The 19553-nt window shown below is 41.3% G+C and overlaps 1 protein-coding gene across 5 annotated transcripts in view; it reads left to right on the top strand.

The window, feature by feature from the left end:
• Positions 1–15943, top strand: part of LOC120065516 (glutaminase kidney isoform, mitochondrial-like) — a 37547-nt gene extending 21604 nt beyond the window's left edge. For 3 of the 5 annotated variants that reach the window (XM_039016574.1, XM_039016575.1, XM_039016576.1), the window contains 13 exons: positions 1973–2136; positions 2408–2466; positions 4108–4140; positions 4263–4321; positions 4415–4481; positions 4693–4743; positions 5071–5247; positions 9598–9729; positions 9945–10037; positions 10498–10559; positions 11597–11673; positions 12389–12452; positions 12680–15943. In XM_039016574.1, the coding sequence (XP_038872502.1) occupies positions 1973–2136; positions 2408–2466; positions 4108–4140; positions 4263–4321; positions 4415–4481; positions 4693–4743; positions 5071–5247; positions 9598–9729; positions 9945–10037; positions 10498–10559; positions 11597–11673; positions 12389–12452; positions 12680–12842 (1201 nt within the window). In that variant the 3' untranslated portion in view covers positions 12843–15943. Of the gene's footprint in view, positions 1–1972; positions 2137–2407; positions 2467–3158; positions 3386–4107; positions 4141–4262; positions 4322–4414; positions 4482–4692; positions 4744–5070; positions 5248–9597; positions 9730–9944; positions 10038–10497; positions 10560–11576; positions 11674–12388; positions 12453–12679 lie in introns of those variants that run through there. The other 2 variants (XR_005478683.1, XM_039016577.1) reach the window with 2 other exon arrangements.
• The last annotated feature ends 3610 nt before the right edge of the window (positions 15944–19553 follow it).

Genomic DNA, 19553 nt, shown 5'->3' with positions numbered 1-19553 from the left:
TCTCTTTTTCTTCCTCTGGTCCTCTCTCTCTCTCTCTTTTTCTTCCTCTGGTCCTCTCTCTCTCTCTCTCTCTTTTTCTTCCTCTGGTCCTCTCTCTCTCTCTTTTTCTTCCTCTGGTCATCTCTCTCTCGCTTTTTTTTCACTCTGGTCCTCGCTCTCTCTTTCTTCCTCTGTTTCTCTGGTCCTCTCTCTCTCTCTCTCTTTCTTCCTCTGGTCCTCTCTCTCTCTCTCTTTCTTCCTCTGGTCCTCTCCCTGTCTCTCTCTCTCTTCCTCTGGTCCTCCCTCTCTCTCTTTATTCCTCTGGTCCTCCCTCTCTCTCTTTATTCCTCTGGTCCTCCCTCTCTCTCTTTCTTCCTCTGGTCCTCTCTCTCGCTTTTTTTTCACTCTGGTCCTCGCTCTCTCTTTTTTTCCCTCTGGTCCTCGCTCTCTCTTTCTTCCTCTGTTTCTCTGGTCCTCTCTCTCTCTCTCTCTCTCTTTCTTCCTCTGGTCCTCTCTCTCTCTCTCTCTTTCTTCCTCTGGTCCTCTCTCTCTCTCTCTCTTTCTTCCTCTGGTCCTCTCTCTCTCTCTCTCTTTCTTCCTCTGGTCCTCTCTCTCTCTCTCTCTTTTTCTTCCTCTGGTCCTCTCTCTCTCTCTCTTTTTCTTCCTCTGTTCCTCTCTCTCTCTCTCTCTCTCTTTTTCTTCCTCTGTTCCTCTCTCTCTCTCTCTCTCTCTTTTTCTTCCTCTGTTCCTCTCTCTCTCTCTCTCTCTCTCTTTTTCTTCCTCTGGTCCTCTCTCTCTCTCTCGCTTTTTCTTCCTCTGGTCCTCTCTCTCTCTCTCGCTTTTTCTTCCTCTGGTCCTCTCTCTCTCTCTCTCTTTCTTCCTCTGGTCCTCTCTCTCTCTCTCTCTTTCTTCCTCTGGTCCTCTCTCTCTCTCTCTCTCTTTCTTCCTCTGGTCCTCTCTCTCTCTCTCTCTCTCTTTCTTCCTCTGGTCCTCTCTCTCTCTCTCTCTCTCTTTCTTCCTCTGGTCCTCTCTCTCTCTCTCTTTTTTTTCCTCTGGTCCTCTCTCTCTCTCTTTTTCTTCCTCTGGTCCTCTCTCTCTCTCGCTTTTTCTTCCTCTGGTCCTCTCTCTCTCGCTTTTTTTTCACTCTGGTCCTCGCTCTCTCTTTCTTCCTCTGTTTCTCTGGTCCTCTCTTTCTTCCTCTGTTTCTCTGGTCCTCTCTCTCTCTCTCTCTTTCTTCCTCTGGTCCTCTCTCTCTCTCTCTCTCGCTTTCTTCCTCTGGTCCTCTCTCTCTCTCTCTCGCTTTCTTCCTCTGGTCCTCTCTCTCTCTCTCTTTCTTCCTCTGGTCCTCTCTCTCTCTCTCTCTCTCTTTCTTCCTCTGGTCCTCTCTCTCTCTCTCTCTCTCTTTCTTCCTCTGGTCCTCTCTCTCTCTCTCTCTTTTTCTTCCTCTGGTCCTGTCTCTCTCTCTCTCTTTTTCTTCCTCTGGTCCTCTCTCTCTCTCTCTCTTTTTCTTCCTCTGGTCCTCTCTCTCTCTCTCTTTTTCTTCCTCTGGTCCTCTCTCTCTCTCTCTTTTTCTTCCTCTGGTCCTCTCTCTCTCTCTCTTTTTCTTCCTCTGGTCCTCTCTCGCTTTTTTTTCACTCTGGTCCTCGCTCTCTCTTTCTTCCTCTGTTTCTCTGGTCCTCTCTCTCTCTCTCTCTCTCTCTTTCTTCCTCTGGTCCTCTCTCTCTCTCTCTCTCTTTTTCTTCCTCTGGTCCTCGCTCTCTCTCTCTCTCTTTTTCTTCCTCTGGTCCTCGCTCTCTCTCTCTCGCTTTTTTTCCCTCTGGTCCTCGCTCTCTCTCTTTTTTTCCCTCTGGTCCTCGCTCTCTCTCTTTTTTTTCCTCTGGTCCTCTCTCTCCTTTCTTCCTGTTTCTCTGGTCCTCTCTCTCTCTTTCTTCCTTTATTTCCTCTTTACTAATGGCCTTTTCCCACCCTCTGTCTATCCCTCCTCTCCCCCCAGACACTCAGTAGGGGACACTAAGCAGCCATTCTGTCTCCAGTCGTGTGTGAAGCCACTGGAGTATGCTGTGGCCATCCACGAGGCTGGGACAGAGAAGGTACACCGCTATGTGGGGATGGAGCCCAGCGGACTCAAATTCAACAAGCTCTACCTGGATGAGGAAGGTGAGTAAGGGAACCCTTGCTCCTGTTGCTGTACATTACTGTCTTGCGGGTGTTTTGTTAGTTTGGTGGACAAATATGATTTGATTTCAGTACAAGTTAAGACCACGTAAGTTCAGGTTGATAGGATCTTCTACTTTCTACCACGTGGACGTGATGTCAGCTCTCGAAGAAAGACTTAGTCTCCAAATAGTGAAGCATCATTCTACTTCTGTGACCATACTGTACTCTGTCTTAACTCTGATAATAACCAACTTGTGTTTTGTGTGCCTAGACAAACCCCACAACCCCATGGTGAATGCTGGAGCCATTGTGATTAGCTCTCTTATCAAGGTAACTAGACAGACAGTCTACAGACCACACTATACATGGTGTGAATATATCCTGTAACTAGACAGACCACACTACACATGGTGTGAGTATATCCTGTAACTAGACAGACCACACTACACATGGTGTGAGTATATCCTGTAACTAGACAGACCACACTACACATGGTGTGAGTATATCCTGTAACTAGACAGACCACACTACACATGGTGTGAGTATATCCTGTAACTAGACAGACCACACTACACATGGTGTGAGTATATCCTGTAACTAGACAGACCACACTACACATGGTGTGAGTATATCCTGTAACTAGACAGACCACACTACACATGGTGTGAGTATATCCTGTAACTAGACAGACCACACTACACATGGTGTGAGTATATCCTGTCTGACTTTAAATATTCCCCTTAAAACATCCACTCTCAATGATGCATCAGTGATATTCATCACTGTCATTATTTGCTAAATCCACTCAGTGTTTGACAAGCAGATGTACACAACAAACCAAGATCCAGGTCATCTGTAAATCTTTGACCCAAAGCTGACGTGGGTTTGGCTTTGTCCCGTTGAAACATGCAGCTCTAAACGCACACGGCCTCTCTGGCACGTAAGGTAGATAGTAGTCACATGTACAGTTGTGTAGTCAGTAGGGTAGTCGGTAGTGTTGACCCTGGTTCTGCCAGCTTTACTGCTCTCCTGTCACCCTCACACCGTGCTGGGGAGGGACCCTGGGACCGGTGGGACCATCACCCTCACACCGTGCTGGGGAGGGACCCTGGGACCGGTGGGACCATCACCCCCACACCGTGCTGGGGAGGGACCCTGGGACCGGTGGGACCATCAGTTTAACCAATTAACGGAGCACTTTGGAGAGGTGGTGCGTGTGTGTTGTTATCCCAGGCAGAGAGAGAGAAAGGTACATGGACAGAGCAGGCGAGTTTAACTGATATATAGTCATATATAACGGCTATAAAGACAGCGGGGGCCCCAGGCAAAGGGGGCCCCAGGCAAAGGAGGCTCCAGGTGCAAGTTAGCCTGAAGGAATAACAGGAGGGTTTAAGTCTGATTTCTGCCTATCTGTTCAGAATTCATCTTTAATTTAATAGATATACTTAAATAAAACTATTACTGTGTAATGCATCTTTGTGACGCAAACAATCTTATTTATATCCCAATACTGGACATTTGGGTTCACTTGGGCCATCACGGCTATGCTCTATAATTTATATAAAGTAGCCAGCCCCCTTAAAAAATGTATTCCGAACCAAATCCACCTTTAACCTCTCAATGCTGGGTCAGTGATACACCTGTTTCAGACCAGGTCCTGTTGCTTTGGAACAGGTGAATTATTGCAGCTGTACTACAGAGAGTTCCTGTAATATTCTGAGACTTCATATAACCAGTGTCTTTATTCGGACACCGTCTACTGTGATAACTGCTTGTTTTTGTCACCTTGTACAGGAGTAGACATTAGGACTTCAAGATGTGTGATCATTCATACTGTTAAAGTGTGTTGAGCCTACTGAGTCCTGAAGCCCTGTAGAACATCGCCACCCGGTGGCTGACTACTGAAAAGGTTTTGATGTGGTGACTTATCGTTTACACGGCTGTTCTGTCTGTCTTTCTGTGTGTCACCAGCCCGGTTCAAATAAGGCAGAGAAGTTTGACTATGTAAGTAGATAGACTTAATGTGTGTCATCATTCAGTATCATTCTAACGTAGTCCTATACAATGCAACATGATACCTTACATTACAATATATTAATATACGATATCTCTCATCCTCTCCTCAGATGATGGAGTTTATCAAGAAGATGGCCGGTCGAGAGTACGTGGGGTTCAGCAATGCCACGTGAGTTTTCGTTCATGTCTTCGTTTTCGAAAGCAGAGTTATTCTCTCTGTTTGTTATATTATTGATGTTGTTGTTGACTCTCTGTGTCTCAGGTTCCAGTCTGAAAAAGAAACAGGCGACAGAAATTTTGCAATTGGATACTACCTCAAAGAGAAGAAGGTCAGTGAGGGACAGTGGCGATGGGAACATTTTAATTACAGTAGTTCTGGGACACACCTCCTGATAACTTTCTAGCTACTACTCAGGTCAGGAGTTTTGTGCACCAGAAAGATTTTGATCCCTCACTGTGTGATGGTTATGTGATATTAATATTTGAGATGTTCTGTACCTGTATGAAATATTGATCATAGGAACTGATTTCCATCTGCAGTGTTTTCCCACTGGGGCCGAAATGATTGACGCGCTGGACTTCTATTTCCAGGTAAACTACACTTCCTCGGATAAACTTTATCACACTGTGATAGTGTATGTGGTTTTGCTATTTCTGGTAATGCGTCATTATGCTGATTTGTGACTGAACGTTATCATAAAGCATTACCCTATTTACTTGCAGTGCATATGAGTCACAGACACTGGAGCGGTTTCCCAGACATAAATTAGGCTTAGTCCTTGACTAAAAAAAGTTATTTCAATGGAGATTCTCCATAGACTTCTTAGTTCAGTACTAGGCTTAATATGTGTCTGGGAAACGGAGCCTACATGTTTCTCTCTATATCATTGTTTGAGTAAATAAATGATTTCCTTTCAGCTGTGTTCCATAGAGGTGACCTGTGAGTCTGGGAGTGTCATGGCCGCCACGCTGGCCCACGGGGGGATCTGCCCAATCACCGGCGAGCGCGTCCTGAGTGCCGAGGCTGTAAGGAACACCCTGAGTCTCATGCACTCTTGCGGCATGTACGACTTCTCTGGACAGATGGCCTTCCATGTAAGTCATACTGTAGTCATACTGTAGTTATATGGTAGTTATTAAACAGTAGTCATATAGTAGTTATAAAGTAGTCGTATAGTAGTTATACAGTAGTCATATAGTAGTTATAAAGTAGTTATATAGTAGTTATACAGTAGTCATATAGTAGCTATATAGTAGTTATACAGTAGTCATATAGTAGTTATAAAGTAGTCATGAAGTAGTTATATAGTAGTTATACAGTAGTCATATAGTAGTTATAAAGTAGTCATGAAGTAGTTATATAGTAGTTATACAGTAGTCATATAGTAGTTATAAAGTAGTCATGAAGTAGTTATACAGTAGTCATATAGTAGTTATATAGTAGTTATAAAGTAGTCATATAATAGTTATAAAGTAGTCATATAGTAGTCATATAGTAGTTATATAGTAGTCATATAGTAGTCATATAATAGTTATAAAGTAGTCATATAGTAGTCATATAGTAGTTATATAGTAGTCATATAGTAGTCATACTGTAGTCATACTGTAGTCATATAGTAATTATTAAACAGTAGTCATATAGTAGTCATATAGTAGTCATAGTAGTTATAAAGTAGTCATATAGTAGTCATATAGTAGTTATTAAACAGGAGTCATAGTAGTTATAAAGTAGTCATATAGTAGTCAAAGAAGTTTTAAAATAGTTATATAGTAGTCATGAAGTAGTTATACAGTAGTTATATAGTAGTCATAAAGTAGTTATATAGTAGTCATGAAGTAGTTATATAGTAGTCATAAAGTAGTTATATAGTAGTCATAAAGTAGTTATATAGTAGTCATAAAGTAGTTATACAGTAGTTATATAGTAGTCATAAAGTAGTCGTAAAGTAGTTATATAGTTGTCATATAGTAGTTATACAGTAGTCATGAATATAGTCATAAAGTAGTCTGGGCCCCAAGTGACTGAGCCCTAGCTGAGGGAAAAGTGCAACTGCCAACACTATAGTCCAAAAGGATACATTCTAATGACAAGTATCTCACATAAGCATATTATATAAATAAAACATCTTATTTATATATGTCACCCAACTAATTCTGATTCATCCGCCACATCCCAAATAAGGACCGGTTGCGCTCTGAGGCAGCTGATGTTGGTAGGATTTGGAGGATGATGGAGGCAACGGGAAAGAGCAGATCCACAAAGTCCCTTCCACCAGGTGGCTGATGAGATATGTTAGCACGACTGCCATATTGCAACTCCATCCCAAAGCCCTTGCTTGGAAGTGTACTTCACCAGACTGCCAAGAACCTTACCCTCATCCAGGCCAAGGTGGCAAGACATGGTAGTGATGACACCATAGGCCTTGTTGATCTCTGCACCAGACAGGATGCTCTTGCCAGCATACTTGGGGTCTAACATGTATGCTGCTGCGTGTATGGGCTTCTTGATCTATTTCAGAACTGCAGTTTCCACGGCTTGGAGCAACAGTGAAGTGAGCAGGGCAGTACGGATTTCTTCTCTTATATCTGCAAGCAGAGTCTGAACATCAGACAGGATGACATTGTCTCCCTCAATCCGTGCAATGGCTACTGCTATAGGTTTCAGGCTGCTTACCACTCTCAAAATACATCATCCAGGAGGATCCTCTTGATAGGGCTCTCCATATCGGCAGACTGATATGGCCATTTCTTGGAGAGACTCCTTCCCCTCCAGGAGACTGTCAAACATTATGACAACACCACCCCAATGGGTGTTGCTGGGCAGCTTCAATGTGGTGCTCTTATTCTTCTCACTTTGCTTGGTGAGGTAGATTGCTGCTATAACTTGATGACCCTTCACATACCTAACCATTTCCTTGGCTCTCTTGTAGAGTGTATCCATTGTTTTCAGTGCCATGATGTCCTTGAGGAGCAGAATCAGTGTATGAGCAGCACAGCCAATGGGTGTGATGTGAGGGTAGGACTCCTCCACTTTAGACCAAGCAGCCTTCATGTTCGCAGCATTGTTTGTCACCAGTGCAAATACCTTCTGTGGTCCAAGGTCATAGATGACTGCCTTCAGCCTATCTGCAATGTGGAGACCAGTGTGTCTGTTGTCCCTTGTCTGTGCTCTTGTAGAATATTGGTTGAGGGGTGGAGATGATGTAGTTAATTATTCCTTGCCCACGAACATTCGACCACCCATCAGAGATGATTGCAATACAGTCTGCTTTCTCTATGATTTGCTTGACCTTCACTTGAACTCTGTTGAACTCTGCATTCAGCAAATGAGTAGATAAAGCATGTCTGGTTGGAGGGGTGTATGCTGGGCGAAGAACATTCAGAAATATCTTCCAATACACATTGCCTGTGAGCATCAGAGGTGAACCAGCTGCATACACAGCTCGAGCAAGACATTCATCAGCATTTCTCTGACTACGTTCCTCCATTGAGTCAAAAAAAACTTCTGATTCCAGGAGGACCATGAGCTGTTGCTATCAATAAGGTGTCTGATTCATCATTTTCACCTCGAATAGAAGTAGAGGGTCTTTTGTCAGAGGTTGCTTGTTGTGAGCGCTGAGGGAACTTTATGCACTTGACCAGATGATTCTGCATTTTTGTTTATATTCTTCACATATGATTTGGCACAGTATTTGCAAATGTACACAGCTTTTCCTTCTACATTAGCTGCAGTGAAATGTCTCCACACATCACATAGTGCCCGTGACATTTTCCTGTAAAGATGAGTAAAGAAAATGTAAAAATACAATTCCATATACAGATAAATAGTTAATCAGTTAGATTAAACAACTCCTTTGTAAGATAAATGTTTTAAAATTAAACATGTTTGGAAACAGGTGAATTAACACTCCTCAGGTAGCAGGCTCAAGTAAGCTAAAACGCACATGGTAGCAAAAACTAACTAGCAGTAATTGTTAAAAAGTTAGAAATGATTTAAACACACTTTGCTGTAGGCTACTATTTACTAGTAAAAAAAAGAATGTGTGTCATTTAAAATCTATTCACCCCATCCAGTATTGTAATCAAAACTTACCAGAAAGCATGTAGTCCCTGGCTCAGACAGTGTGGTAGTGTGGGCTCAATAGCATCTCATTAGTGTGCAAGATCTTGAAAATCAGCTGTACATGTGATGGAAGAATGCACTGTGCATGCAGAGGGTTGCAATTCCATTGAATTGGGGATAGTTTAACCAAAATATGCCACAAGACTTAGAATTGCCTTGTGTATCCCACAAAAAGGTTCACTGTTATAAACTAACTTTTTTAATGAATTTAAGCAAAATTCCTCAAATTCCAGGGCTTAACTGTTTCCAAAAAAATTCCACAAAAAAATCGAGAAATTTACCGGAAAGTTTTCCAAACCTTTGCAACCATAGTATTCAGACACCTTTACTCAGTACTTTGTTGAAGCATCTTTGGCAGCGATTACAGCCCTGAGTTTTCTTTGGTATGACGCTACAAGCATTTGTCTGGCCACATACAAAACATAAACTCAACTCAACCAATCAGGCCTTTATCTGATTTTTACAGGGACAGTGCACATTAATCAACGTTTCAGTAAAAGTGCCGGTTTTAGCCAGCCGGGCTAATTTTCAGTGCTGCAGAGATGGTTGTCCTTCTGGAAGGTTCTCCCATCTCCACAGAGGAACTCTGGAGTTCTGTCAGAGTGACCATTGGGTTTTTGGTCACTTTCTTGCTCAGTTTGGCCAGGTGGCCAACTATAGGAAGAGTCTTGGTGGTTCCAAACTTCTTCCATTTAAGAATGATTGAGTCCACTGTGTTCTTGGGGACCTTCAATACTGCAGACATTTTTTGGTACCATTCTCCTGATCTGTGCCTCGACACAATGCTGACTCAGAGCTCTACGGACAATTCCTTCGACCTCATGGCTTGGTTTTTGCTCTGGCATGCACTGTCAACTGTGGGACCTTATATAGACAGGTGTGTACCTTTCCAAATCATGTCCAATCAATAGAATTTACCACAGTTGGGCTCCAATTAAGTTGTAGAAACATCTCAAGGATGATCAATGGAAACAGGATGCACCTGATCTCAAATTATAGTCTCATAGCAAATGTTCTGAATACCTATGTAAATAAGGTATCTGTTTTTTATTTTTAATACATTTGCAAAAATGTCTAAAAACCTTATTTTGCATTGTCATTATGGGGTATTGAGTGTAAATTGAGGAAATTTTAGAATAAGGCTGTAACGTAACAAAATGTGGGAAAAGTGAAGGGATCTGAATACTTCCTGAATACACTGTATCTGTATTAGTCATTTAGTAAACTGTTTTAAATACCATGTATTAATAGTCTCTTTAGTTGGATGATTTAACGGACACTTTGATCATAACCTGTATGGCACCTGTATGCTTCTCTCCCAGGTGGGCTTGCCTGCTAAGTCTGGGGTGTCAGGAGCAGTTCTGTTGGTGGTTCCTAACGTCATGGGAGTGATGTGTTGGTCTCCTCCGTTAGACAGGGTTGGAAACAGTGTCCGGGGAATACACTTTTGCCAGGTAGCCCATTTTACACATGATGTATGACACAATGACTGAATTACTTGTACAGAGTGAGCACTTGCATGTACAGAGTGAGAAATGCTTGTGTACTCCGTATGAATGTGTTACGAAGTCCTCATATAGGTACTCTTTAAATAGCGTTAACCACATGCAACATGTATCAAGTTTTCGCTTCCCCATAACTATCTGCTTTTTCTGTCTTGGTCTTGCAGGAGCTGGTGTCTTCGTTTAACTTCCACAACTATGACAACCTGAGACACTTGGTCAAGAAGCAGGACCCTCGAAGGCAGGACGGGGATGATAGGGTAAGGGATTTTGGGAGTTATGAGCATTTTATGAAAATCTAATCAAATTTTATTGGTCACATACACATGGTTAGCAGATGTTATTGCGAGTGTAGCGAAATGCTTGTGCTTCTAGTTCCGACAGTGCAGTAATATCTAACAAGTAATATCTAACAAGTAATCTAACAATTCCACAACAACTACCTAATACACACAAATCTAAGTAAAGGAATAGAAATAGAATATATACACATAAATATATATACTCTTATTCCATCCCTTTACTTAGATTTGTGTGTATTAGGTAGTTGTTGTGGAATTGTTACGGTAAACATACCAACAATTGAACATATTTGCTAGAACATGAATTGAGGTTGAAGTTTGCTCTTGTTATGATGAGCACTGTGACTGACATGGGGGCGGTGTTGTCTCCCGGTGTCCCGCCCAGTCTAAGGTGTATTTATCTCTGCTAAATCTGTAGAACAAGTCTGTGGTGAGCCTGATGTTTGCAGCCTACAGTGGAGATGTGTCAGCCCTCAGAAGGTAAAATACCAAATAAAGGAGTCGACAGAAGGAGGGTTTATGTTTTACTTAGTTTCAACCCGAAGTCACATGCTGGAGATGTCACTCTCTCTCCTCTCTACTAATCCTTCACAGTAACTCTTGATGTCACTCTCCTAACTACTAATCCTTCACAGTAACTCTTGATGTCACTCTCTCTCCTCTCTACTAATCCTTCACAATAACTATTGATGTCACTCTCTCTCCTCTACTAATCCTTCACAATAACTATTGATGTCACTCTCTCTCCTCTCTATTAATCCTTCACAGTAACTCTTGATGTCACTCTCTCTCCTAACTACTAAAATCCTTCACAGGTAACTCTTGATGTCACTCTCTCCTCTCTACTAATCCTTCACAGTAACTCTTGATGTCACTCTCTCTCCTCTCTACTAATCCTTCACAGTAACTCTTGATGTCACTCTCTCCTAACTACTAAAATCCTTCACAGTAACTATTGATGTCACTCTCTCTCCTCTCTACTAATCCTTCACAGTAACTCTTGATGTCACTCTCTCTCCTAGCTACTAATCCTTCACAGTAACTCTGGATGTCACTCTCCCAGTAACTCTTGATGTCACTCTCTCTCCTCTCTGCTAATCCTTCACAGTAACTATCGATGTCACACTCTCTCCTCTACTAATCCTTCACAGTAACTCTGGATGTCACTCTCTCTCCTAAGTTCTAATCCTTCACAGTAACTCTTGATGTCACTCACACTCTTCTCTACTAATCCTTCACAGTAACTATTGATGTCACACTCTCTCCTCTCTACTAATCCTTCACAGTAACTCTGGATGTCACACTCTCTCCTCTCTACTAATCCTTCACAGTAACTCTGGATGTCACACTCTCTCCTCTCTACTAATCCTTCACAGTAACTCTGGATGTCACTCTCCTAGCTACTAATCCTTCATAGTAACTCTTGATGTCACTCTCTCCTAGCTACTAATCCTTCACAGTAACTCTTTGAAATGAGGAATACTATGTAGAATATAGCTTGTCTCCTATCCTCTGAGGTTTGCTCTGTCATTGATGGACATGGAGCTGAAGGACTATGACTCTAGGACCGCGCTACACGTGGCTGCTGGTGAGGGTGAGTTTCTCTCCACTGGTGGCATTGGCTCTTCAAAATGTTCTTCAATGTGATGTTCTGGTGCCTCTTGGGTAATTCAGACAGCTGATTGAGGACCTTATTACTGATGAATGTGATGTTCTGGTGGCTCTTGGGTAATTCAGACAGCTGATTGAGGACCTTATTACTGATGAATGTGATGTTCTGGTGCCTCTTGGGTAATTCAGACAGCTGATTGAGGACCTTATTACTGATGAATGTGATGTTCTGGTGCCTCTTGGGTAATTCAGACAGCTGATTGAGGACCTTATTACTGATGAATGTGATGTTCTGGTGCCTCTTGGGTAATTCAGACAGCTGATTGAGGACCTTATTACTGATGAATGTGATGTTCTGGTGCCTCTTGGGTAATTCAGACAGCTGATTGAGGACCTTATTACTGATGAATGTGTTTGTTTTTTATGACCGTGTTTTTATTTCTGTTTGTATTTATATTGATGTTTGTGGTTTCTGTCATTTATGTAATTCAGGGCTCATCTGTATGATTCCCTAATAAAATAAAGGTTAAATAAAATAAAATGTCTTATAATGCTGCATAGTGATGTTATAGATACTTATGAGTTGTTATTACAGCTTCTAGCAAGTGTTATAATGCAGTAGAACTGTATCATAAGGAATTATGTATGTGTGCCTCTTAGCAAGTGTTACCGGGCTAAGATACCTCTTTTGTCCTCAGGCCATGTGGATGTGGTACGGTTCCTAACAGACGCCTGCAAAGTGAACCCCTTTGTGAAAGACCGGTACGGTAGTATTCATCCACCCCTCCATCCATCTATAGCAATCTCTATTGACGTTTCCTCCAACCTAACAACATCCCGTAGCTACTATTTTCCCAGCCTCTCATGTCTTATTTCTCCATCTCATTCGGTCCTCTGTGGCCATTGTCTTTATTGAGAGGTAGTTATTTTTGAATAACTTCTGACATGCTTCATCTATCTTCTGTCTCATCTCTACCACCTCCCTCCAGGTGGGGCAACATTCCCCTCGATGATGCCATGCAGTTTGGCCACAGTGCCGTGGTGAAGGTCCTACAGGATTACCAGGTGGCCTGCCAGGAACAGGAGAGACTACCAGTGGCTGATACCATACCCATAGCCCCCAAACTAGAGACTGTAGAAGGCATGGTGTGATCACGGGCCGTATGTGTCAAGCGTCTCCCATTAGGAGTGCTGATCCGAGATCAATTTTTGCGTAATGAAACAGATTATTATAGACGGGGAGAACAGTGATTGTAGATCAACACCCCACCTTGATAAATGGGTCCAGGACCATCAGGATCTATTAATTAGGCCCCAAACAGAAGAAAACAGATTGAAACATGGAGAGACTTCCGCAAGTTGTCCAATAAAAACAAAAACATTCATTTTAATTTCTGTTGCAAATAAGTGTGGGTCCCAAGTGGCATTCTATTTCCTATCGACCTTTAGTACCCTACTTTTGGTTAGTAGTGTGTGTGTGCAGGGAATAGGGTGCTATTTGGGATGGTCTCCTAGTGTTATTCCTCCCATCAGGACATTCTCTGGGTACACTCCTTTCTCCTGAAGTGTTCACTACTTCCCACAAATCTAAAATAGTTGAATTAATGGAGGCATGGGCTAGTTTCTTATACCAGTCATTACCTTTAATATTGGTGAAGTTAAGAAGTGCACACTTTGAGAGGAAGGAGAGATAATTGGGACAGAGTCCCCTATCTTGTATGCAGTTTTTACTCCTCTCATTCAGAAATAAGACTTGTAACAACAATTGTTGGGCTGCATTCCGGTACATATACTGATTCTAACTATTATGAACTTAGCAGAGGTCATTTTGTCAACAATAACGACAAATATTCGGCCACAACTTATTTTTCCTGACTAAAACTATGACTATAACAAGATGCCCAGGGAAGAAAAAAAAACGTACAAATAGTTTTTCATTTTAGTTGACGCTAAATGTAACAAGATGAGAAGTTCACCTGAGACTAATGGTCATTCGATTTGACATGACGCTCCTTCTGATCTGTTTCGTCCAATCAGAAGCATGCATGCCTTTTAATGCAATCGTCTCTGACAGAATGAACGTCTTTCATGTGCGCAGTCTACTTGAGCTTATTATAGCCCTGCCCGCCTTTCCAACATACACAGCTCCCGGCGGTCACTTCAATCGTCTCTCTTTTCAACTGATGCGCAGGCAGGGAACTTCTAAATTGTAGCTAACCTCTATTCTGTTAAGAACCAATGTTCAAACTGGCCATTTTTGCTTTGATCACTTCCAAAGCCATATTTTGCCATTTGCGCTGATATTCATCTGTGTTGCTACTCTCGCGTTCCGCTAATGCGAATTGCAGTTCATTTTTACCCGATTGGAAATACTACTGCTATTTACTGAATATCAGGAGTACAACAATAATTCTGGCATTGTTGGAAAGCTCAGATTCTCCCCTTTTTCAATTGATTCACAGAATATGCACATGGTGGAAGTTAGGGGTAGCCTAAATATGAATTTAATGGAAAATTACTAAATGACGGTGACTAAAACCCGACATAAATTGTCCAGAGTTTAGACTGATAATCTTAAACTAAGAAGGATAAAATGTGGCTAAGATTAAAAGGCAATTTAGTCAAAAGACAAACGAATTCTAAAATAGATGCCAAAATTAACACTGCTGGGTACCCGTCTGTTTGTGGCATCAAGGTATAACCGGGAGTTCACACGATAGCACAGACAGTTCTGGGACCTTTTGCCAATTCATATACGTCACTTTCACAACACACAACTGACCTATACTATACCTTTAAGGGCATCATGAAATGCCCTAATACAGCTTGCCAATATCTTTGGCTTTGCTGTGTATTGGTGAACATTAGCTGAGGTTGTGCTACAACAGACGGATACTTCTAAGATCCAGTAATGATGAAGGAGTTCAGATGTCATGGTGACTGTTGTTTCAGTCATGTGTTTGGCCTCATTTGAGTACCTGGGGTTCTGTTGCAATATCCATCACTCGGAGTGAAGCAATGTATTGGGCATGCATTCTCAGTGGTGTGGGCATGCATTCTCAGTGGTGTGTGTGTAGCAGCAGAAAGAATGGTCAACTCTCAAACTGATGGTTCATGAAAGTTTAATGCGGTACCATTTCCATAAACACACCGTAAGAGCTGATGGAGAATCAAACCAAAAATGCTCTTACAATACAGTCCACAAACAATACACTTTTACACAACTTTACATTAGCGTGCTTCATACATCAAATGCATCAATATGCATGAGAATGTCTACCCCAAATAGTTGATTACGATGCTAATTGCTTGCTAATGTGGCTCGAGATGAACTACTATATTAGCAGGCACAAACAGTGGCGCTAGGCTACAGCTAATAACGTCATATTGCTAGCAGACTTTAGAACATCAGTTACAACACAAATATCCGTTCAGTATACGTTCAAAAATAATTAGATTTGAAATAAGACCAATATTGAAAAACAGTAAATACCTTGCTCTCTTTCCAGTTAGGTGCTAAGTTTGACGTTGTTTTCTTGAATACTTGGAACAACCTCCTTCACAAAAAGTTATTTTCCTTTTTCTCCCGTGCCCGTTTCCCATATACCCTTTGACCTTATATCAGAGAAGGCAAAAAAAAATCTGGTGTCAAAATAAGTCACACTAAACTGTTAAATATACAGTGAGGTTTGAAAGATCTTTTTTTTTTTTTTTTTTTTTTTTTACAAGAGTCCAAATATTGAGCAGACGTTGATCTGGCACTCGTTTTTAGGGGTTCATTTACAGTGTGCTAGAATGGACATTGGGACGTCGCTGGAGTTTGTTCATATTTAGTTACATATTTCTAAAGAGAACATGTCTACAAGTCTGTGCCTTACTTTATTTAACTTGATCCTTTATGTACATTATTGGAGATCTACGTCCATGGATGTAACACGTACCAATAAATGTAGTTAACCAATGTGGAACGTTGAGATATGAGGGGAAACTGTGACGTACAGCATTCCTCTGATGTGAAATCGAGCACATGTGCAAACATTGAATTGGACTTCGTGTAAATACTGTATTGCTTACATGTAAATAAGTGTATTCCCTAATGCCTGATTCTTTCGTTGAAGATATTCTCTCGCAACACTGTGTGGTATGTTTTAACTTGTTCTTCATCACTTCAATTCACTGGTGGGATTTTTATGTCATGATTATTTTATATGTCTGAATTATGAAAGAGATGATCTATTAAAACTCTGACCCCCTCTGGTGGCATTTTCTAAACAATGCATAATATTGTATACTACCCTCATAAAGTAAATTTAGCTTTCAAAACTTTAGTCCTACAAACTCATACTTAGTACTATTAGAAAGTTAAGAAAGGAGAAAGTTAAGAAAGGAGTCAGAAACAATGTGACTACTACAGAGCCCGAGATGCAGCAGACCCCAAAAACGCTGAAATTTACCAAAACAAATTCTGGGGTTGGGGGTCCCCCCAATTTTCCCCATGTTGGGGAATAAGAGATTTGAAAGGTTTGAAATTGTGTTTTTACATTGGATAAAAGGAGAGACTCAGAGTTAGAAAATTGTATATCATACACTACAGTTGAGGAACAATGGGAAAGTTATTCTGATTTGAAAGTTGATAGACTTGTAACTCCACCTTTGAGAAAATGGCCCTTGAATGTTTTTGGTACACCTACTGGAGAGCTTCTTCTTTGTCTACACCCATTCAGCATCATTCACACCCTCTTAAGCCTTAGTCCCACCCATCTCTTTAAGATTCCCATATGAGGCCATGTGCTAAACAACCAAAGATTAAGACTAAAGGCTGGTTTATAGTCTATCGACAGTTGTCACGGTGACATCATGAACATTGTATTGTCATTCTATTGTCGTCCGACATAAGTTAGCCCTAAATATTTACAAAGCTTAAAGTATTGTATTTGAGACAAATCATTCACTAAACCCTAAACCTCAACTACATCTCGTAATGAATAATGTGGTGACAGAACTGCTCGGAGTAATCCTGGATTGTAAACTGTCATGGTCAAAATATATTGATACAACAGTAGCTAAGTTTGGGAGACGTCTGTCCATAATAAAGCACTGATCTGCCTTAACAAGGAAAATTGCAGTTGGCTTGGAACAGGGCAGCACGGCTGGCCCTTAAAAGTACACAGAGAGCTAACATTAATGATATGCATGTCAATCTCATAGCTCAAAGTGGAAGAGAGATTGACTTCAGCACTACTTGTTTTTGTAAGGAGTGTTGACATGCTGAATGCACCGTGCTGTCTGTTTAAACTACTGGCACACAGCTCGGACACCCATGCATACCCCACAAGACATGCCACCAGAGGTCTCTTCACAAGGGAAGGGAGGCGCACAGTACTACATAGAGCCATGACTACATGGAACTCAAATGCCACATCAGGTAACTGATGCAAGCAGTACAATCATATACAAAAAACCTGGTCAAAATACACCTTATTCCATATGTGTTATTTCATAGTTTTGATGTCTTCCCTATTATTCTACAATGTAGAAAATAGTAAAAAATTAAGACAAACCCTTGAATGAGTAGGTGTTCTAAAACTTTTAACCGGGAGTGTATATATAAATATATGGATGAGCAATGACAGAGCGGCATAGGCAAGATCCAATAGATTATATAAAATACAGTATATACACATGAGATGAGTAATGCAAGATTACATTACATACATTGATATCTTGTCGCTCTCCCTCTTTAAACTCTAGGGGGCAGATTCTCAGACACAAATTAAGCCTGGTCCTGGACTTGCTCGATGGAGAATTTCCATTGAAATGGCTTTTAAATCCAGGACTAGGCTATGTCTGTGTCCGGGAAACCTTTCCACAACAGAGGTGTTACAGCAATGCTGTGTTGGGGAGACTGTTCACCTGGCACCCAGAGAGAGACCCACCACCACAGACCATGGTGGTCTTGACCTTACTTCCCCACCAGCTACCACGGGAGCAGGTCTTGTGCTCCAGCATGGCCAGGTACAGTAGGCCATCTACCCTTTCATGAGGACAGGCTACCTCCAGCTAGGAAGGACATGATTAACATTGATTGTAAGAGCCACACACCCAAAACATTGAAGAGCTAGAGGATTTCATGCATTTGATTACTCAGAGCAGTTACTGATGTCAAAATGAAAGCAGTCAGTAGGATACAGTAGGTATTCAGAAGTTAACTACCGCTCGGTTACCACTGGGGGGCATATGCTCCCTCCGTTTCAATGGACACCTCTGCCAAAAAGTCCATTATTTACCAGTTCAGTTACTGTTACATTTGCTATGATCACTAGCTGTGCGTCCCCATCCAGTGATGTTGCAGGGGTCGTCCTGGGGCAGGATCTGGCCCGGAGTGAGAAAGAGAACCCATCTGGAAGTTAGCATTAATCAAAGGGAAAGAATAGGACTAAATCCAAACAAACTTCATTTAAAGTGCTTTTAAAATGTTGCTTCTACATCTGCGTTGCTTGCTGTTTGTGGTTTTAGGCTGGGTTTCTTTATAAGCACTTTTTTGTGACATCTGCTGATGTAAAAAGGGCTTTATAAATACATTTGATTGAGTTGATTTAGTCCTATTCTTTAACTTAGATTTTTTGATTGAGATGGAGACATGAATCCAACATATCAATGATTAATTTGTAGACAAACTGGAATTAAAGCCAGACTAAGTCAGTGGCTCAGATGGAACTATCCAATCAGAAGATACATCTCCTTCAATTGTTGATATCTGGTTTCGTTGACAACCAAACACAATTCAATATAAAAAATAAATGAATACAATAAATAGCCTATTAACTATTAGATCTGTTCATATTTTCACAAATGCTGTAAAAATCTGTGCATTGATCATTGACTACATTGATCAATTGCACCATGTACTTTTTAAGTAAGCTCAATGTCAAACCAGGTCATTTGGTTCTGCTATTAGATGAAGCACAGTGACTCATTTGTTGTAGAAATAAACAAAATATCTGACATTGTATTTTCCCATTTGAACCTTGCTGTGCTTTAAAATGGTTGAAAGCCCAGTGGTAGACATTTGGGTGACAACTAAACAAAAAATATGACGTTGTTTTTCCTTTGGAATTTGGTTTTGCTTTTAGATGGTTGAAAGCATAGCGATAACACATTGTAAATACAACTAACTTTTGGCTGTCTTTTTGAGTGGGTGAATATAGGTTGAAATCTCATTGATCAACCAAATATTATCCAAGTTGAAATGACATGGTGTGCCCAGTGGGTAGCGTCCTGTCCAAGGGCTGTACTTGCACATCAAGCTGCCTCACGCTACAGAAGCACGAGATAGGTTCCTGCACCTATGAGCCGTTATTGGCTCGCACAAGCCAACGCTACTTAATTACAAAACAAGAGAGAGCTAACTGTACCTTAGCATGATCTTCTTTACTTAGCTGCCATCTATGACATCATTCCCTCACACACAATTACCTCACTGTTTACTGTAAATGGTTGACGTATTATTTGCAGTAGTTCTATGAGTAACGAAATTACAAGGCTGATATTCCCAGCAGCTCCACAAGGAATAATAGCATTAGATTCCAAAAATCTCCTCCAGATACGCACATCTATATTGACTCACGTTTTTATTTTATTTATTATTTTATTTATTTATTTTATTCCTTTTGGGAAATGGGTCTTGTAGGTATTTACCACTATCTTCATGTAAAATACAATATGAATAGCCTTCCAATCCCCATGTTATTACCTGCCAGGAGTTGGGTCTGGCAACTTCACCACCCACTACTCTCACCTCAGCTCCATCTTCCAGGTATCTGGGCTGGGGCTCCTCCTCTGCAAGCACTAGACAGACACAAC

Source organism: Salvelinus namaycush, chromosome 20 (genome assembly GCF_016432855.1).
Source record: "Salvelinus namaycush isolate Seneca chromosome 20, SaNama_1.0, whole genome shotgun sequence".
In the NCBI taxonomy this organism is placed as follows: Eukaryota; Metazoa; Chordata; class Actinopteri; order Salmoniformes; family Salmonidae; genus Salvelinus; species Salvelinus namaycush.
This window is presented reverse-complemented; position numbering and strand designations above follow the sequence as displayed.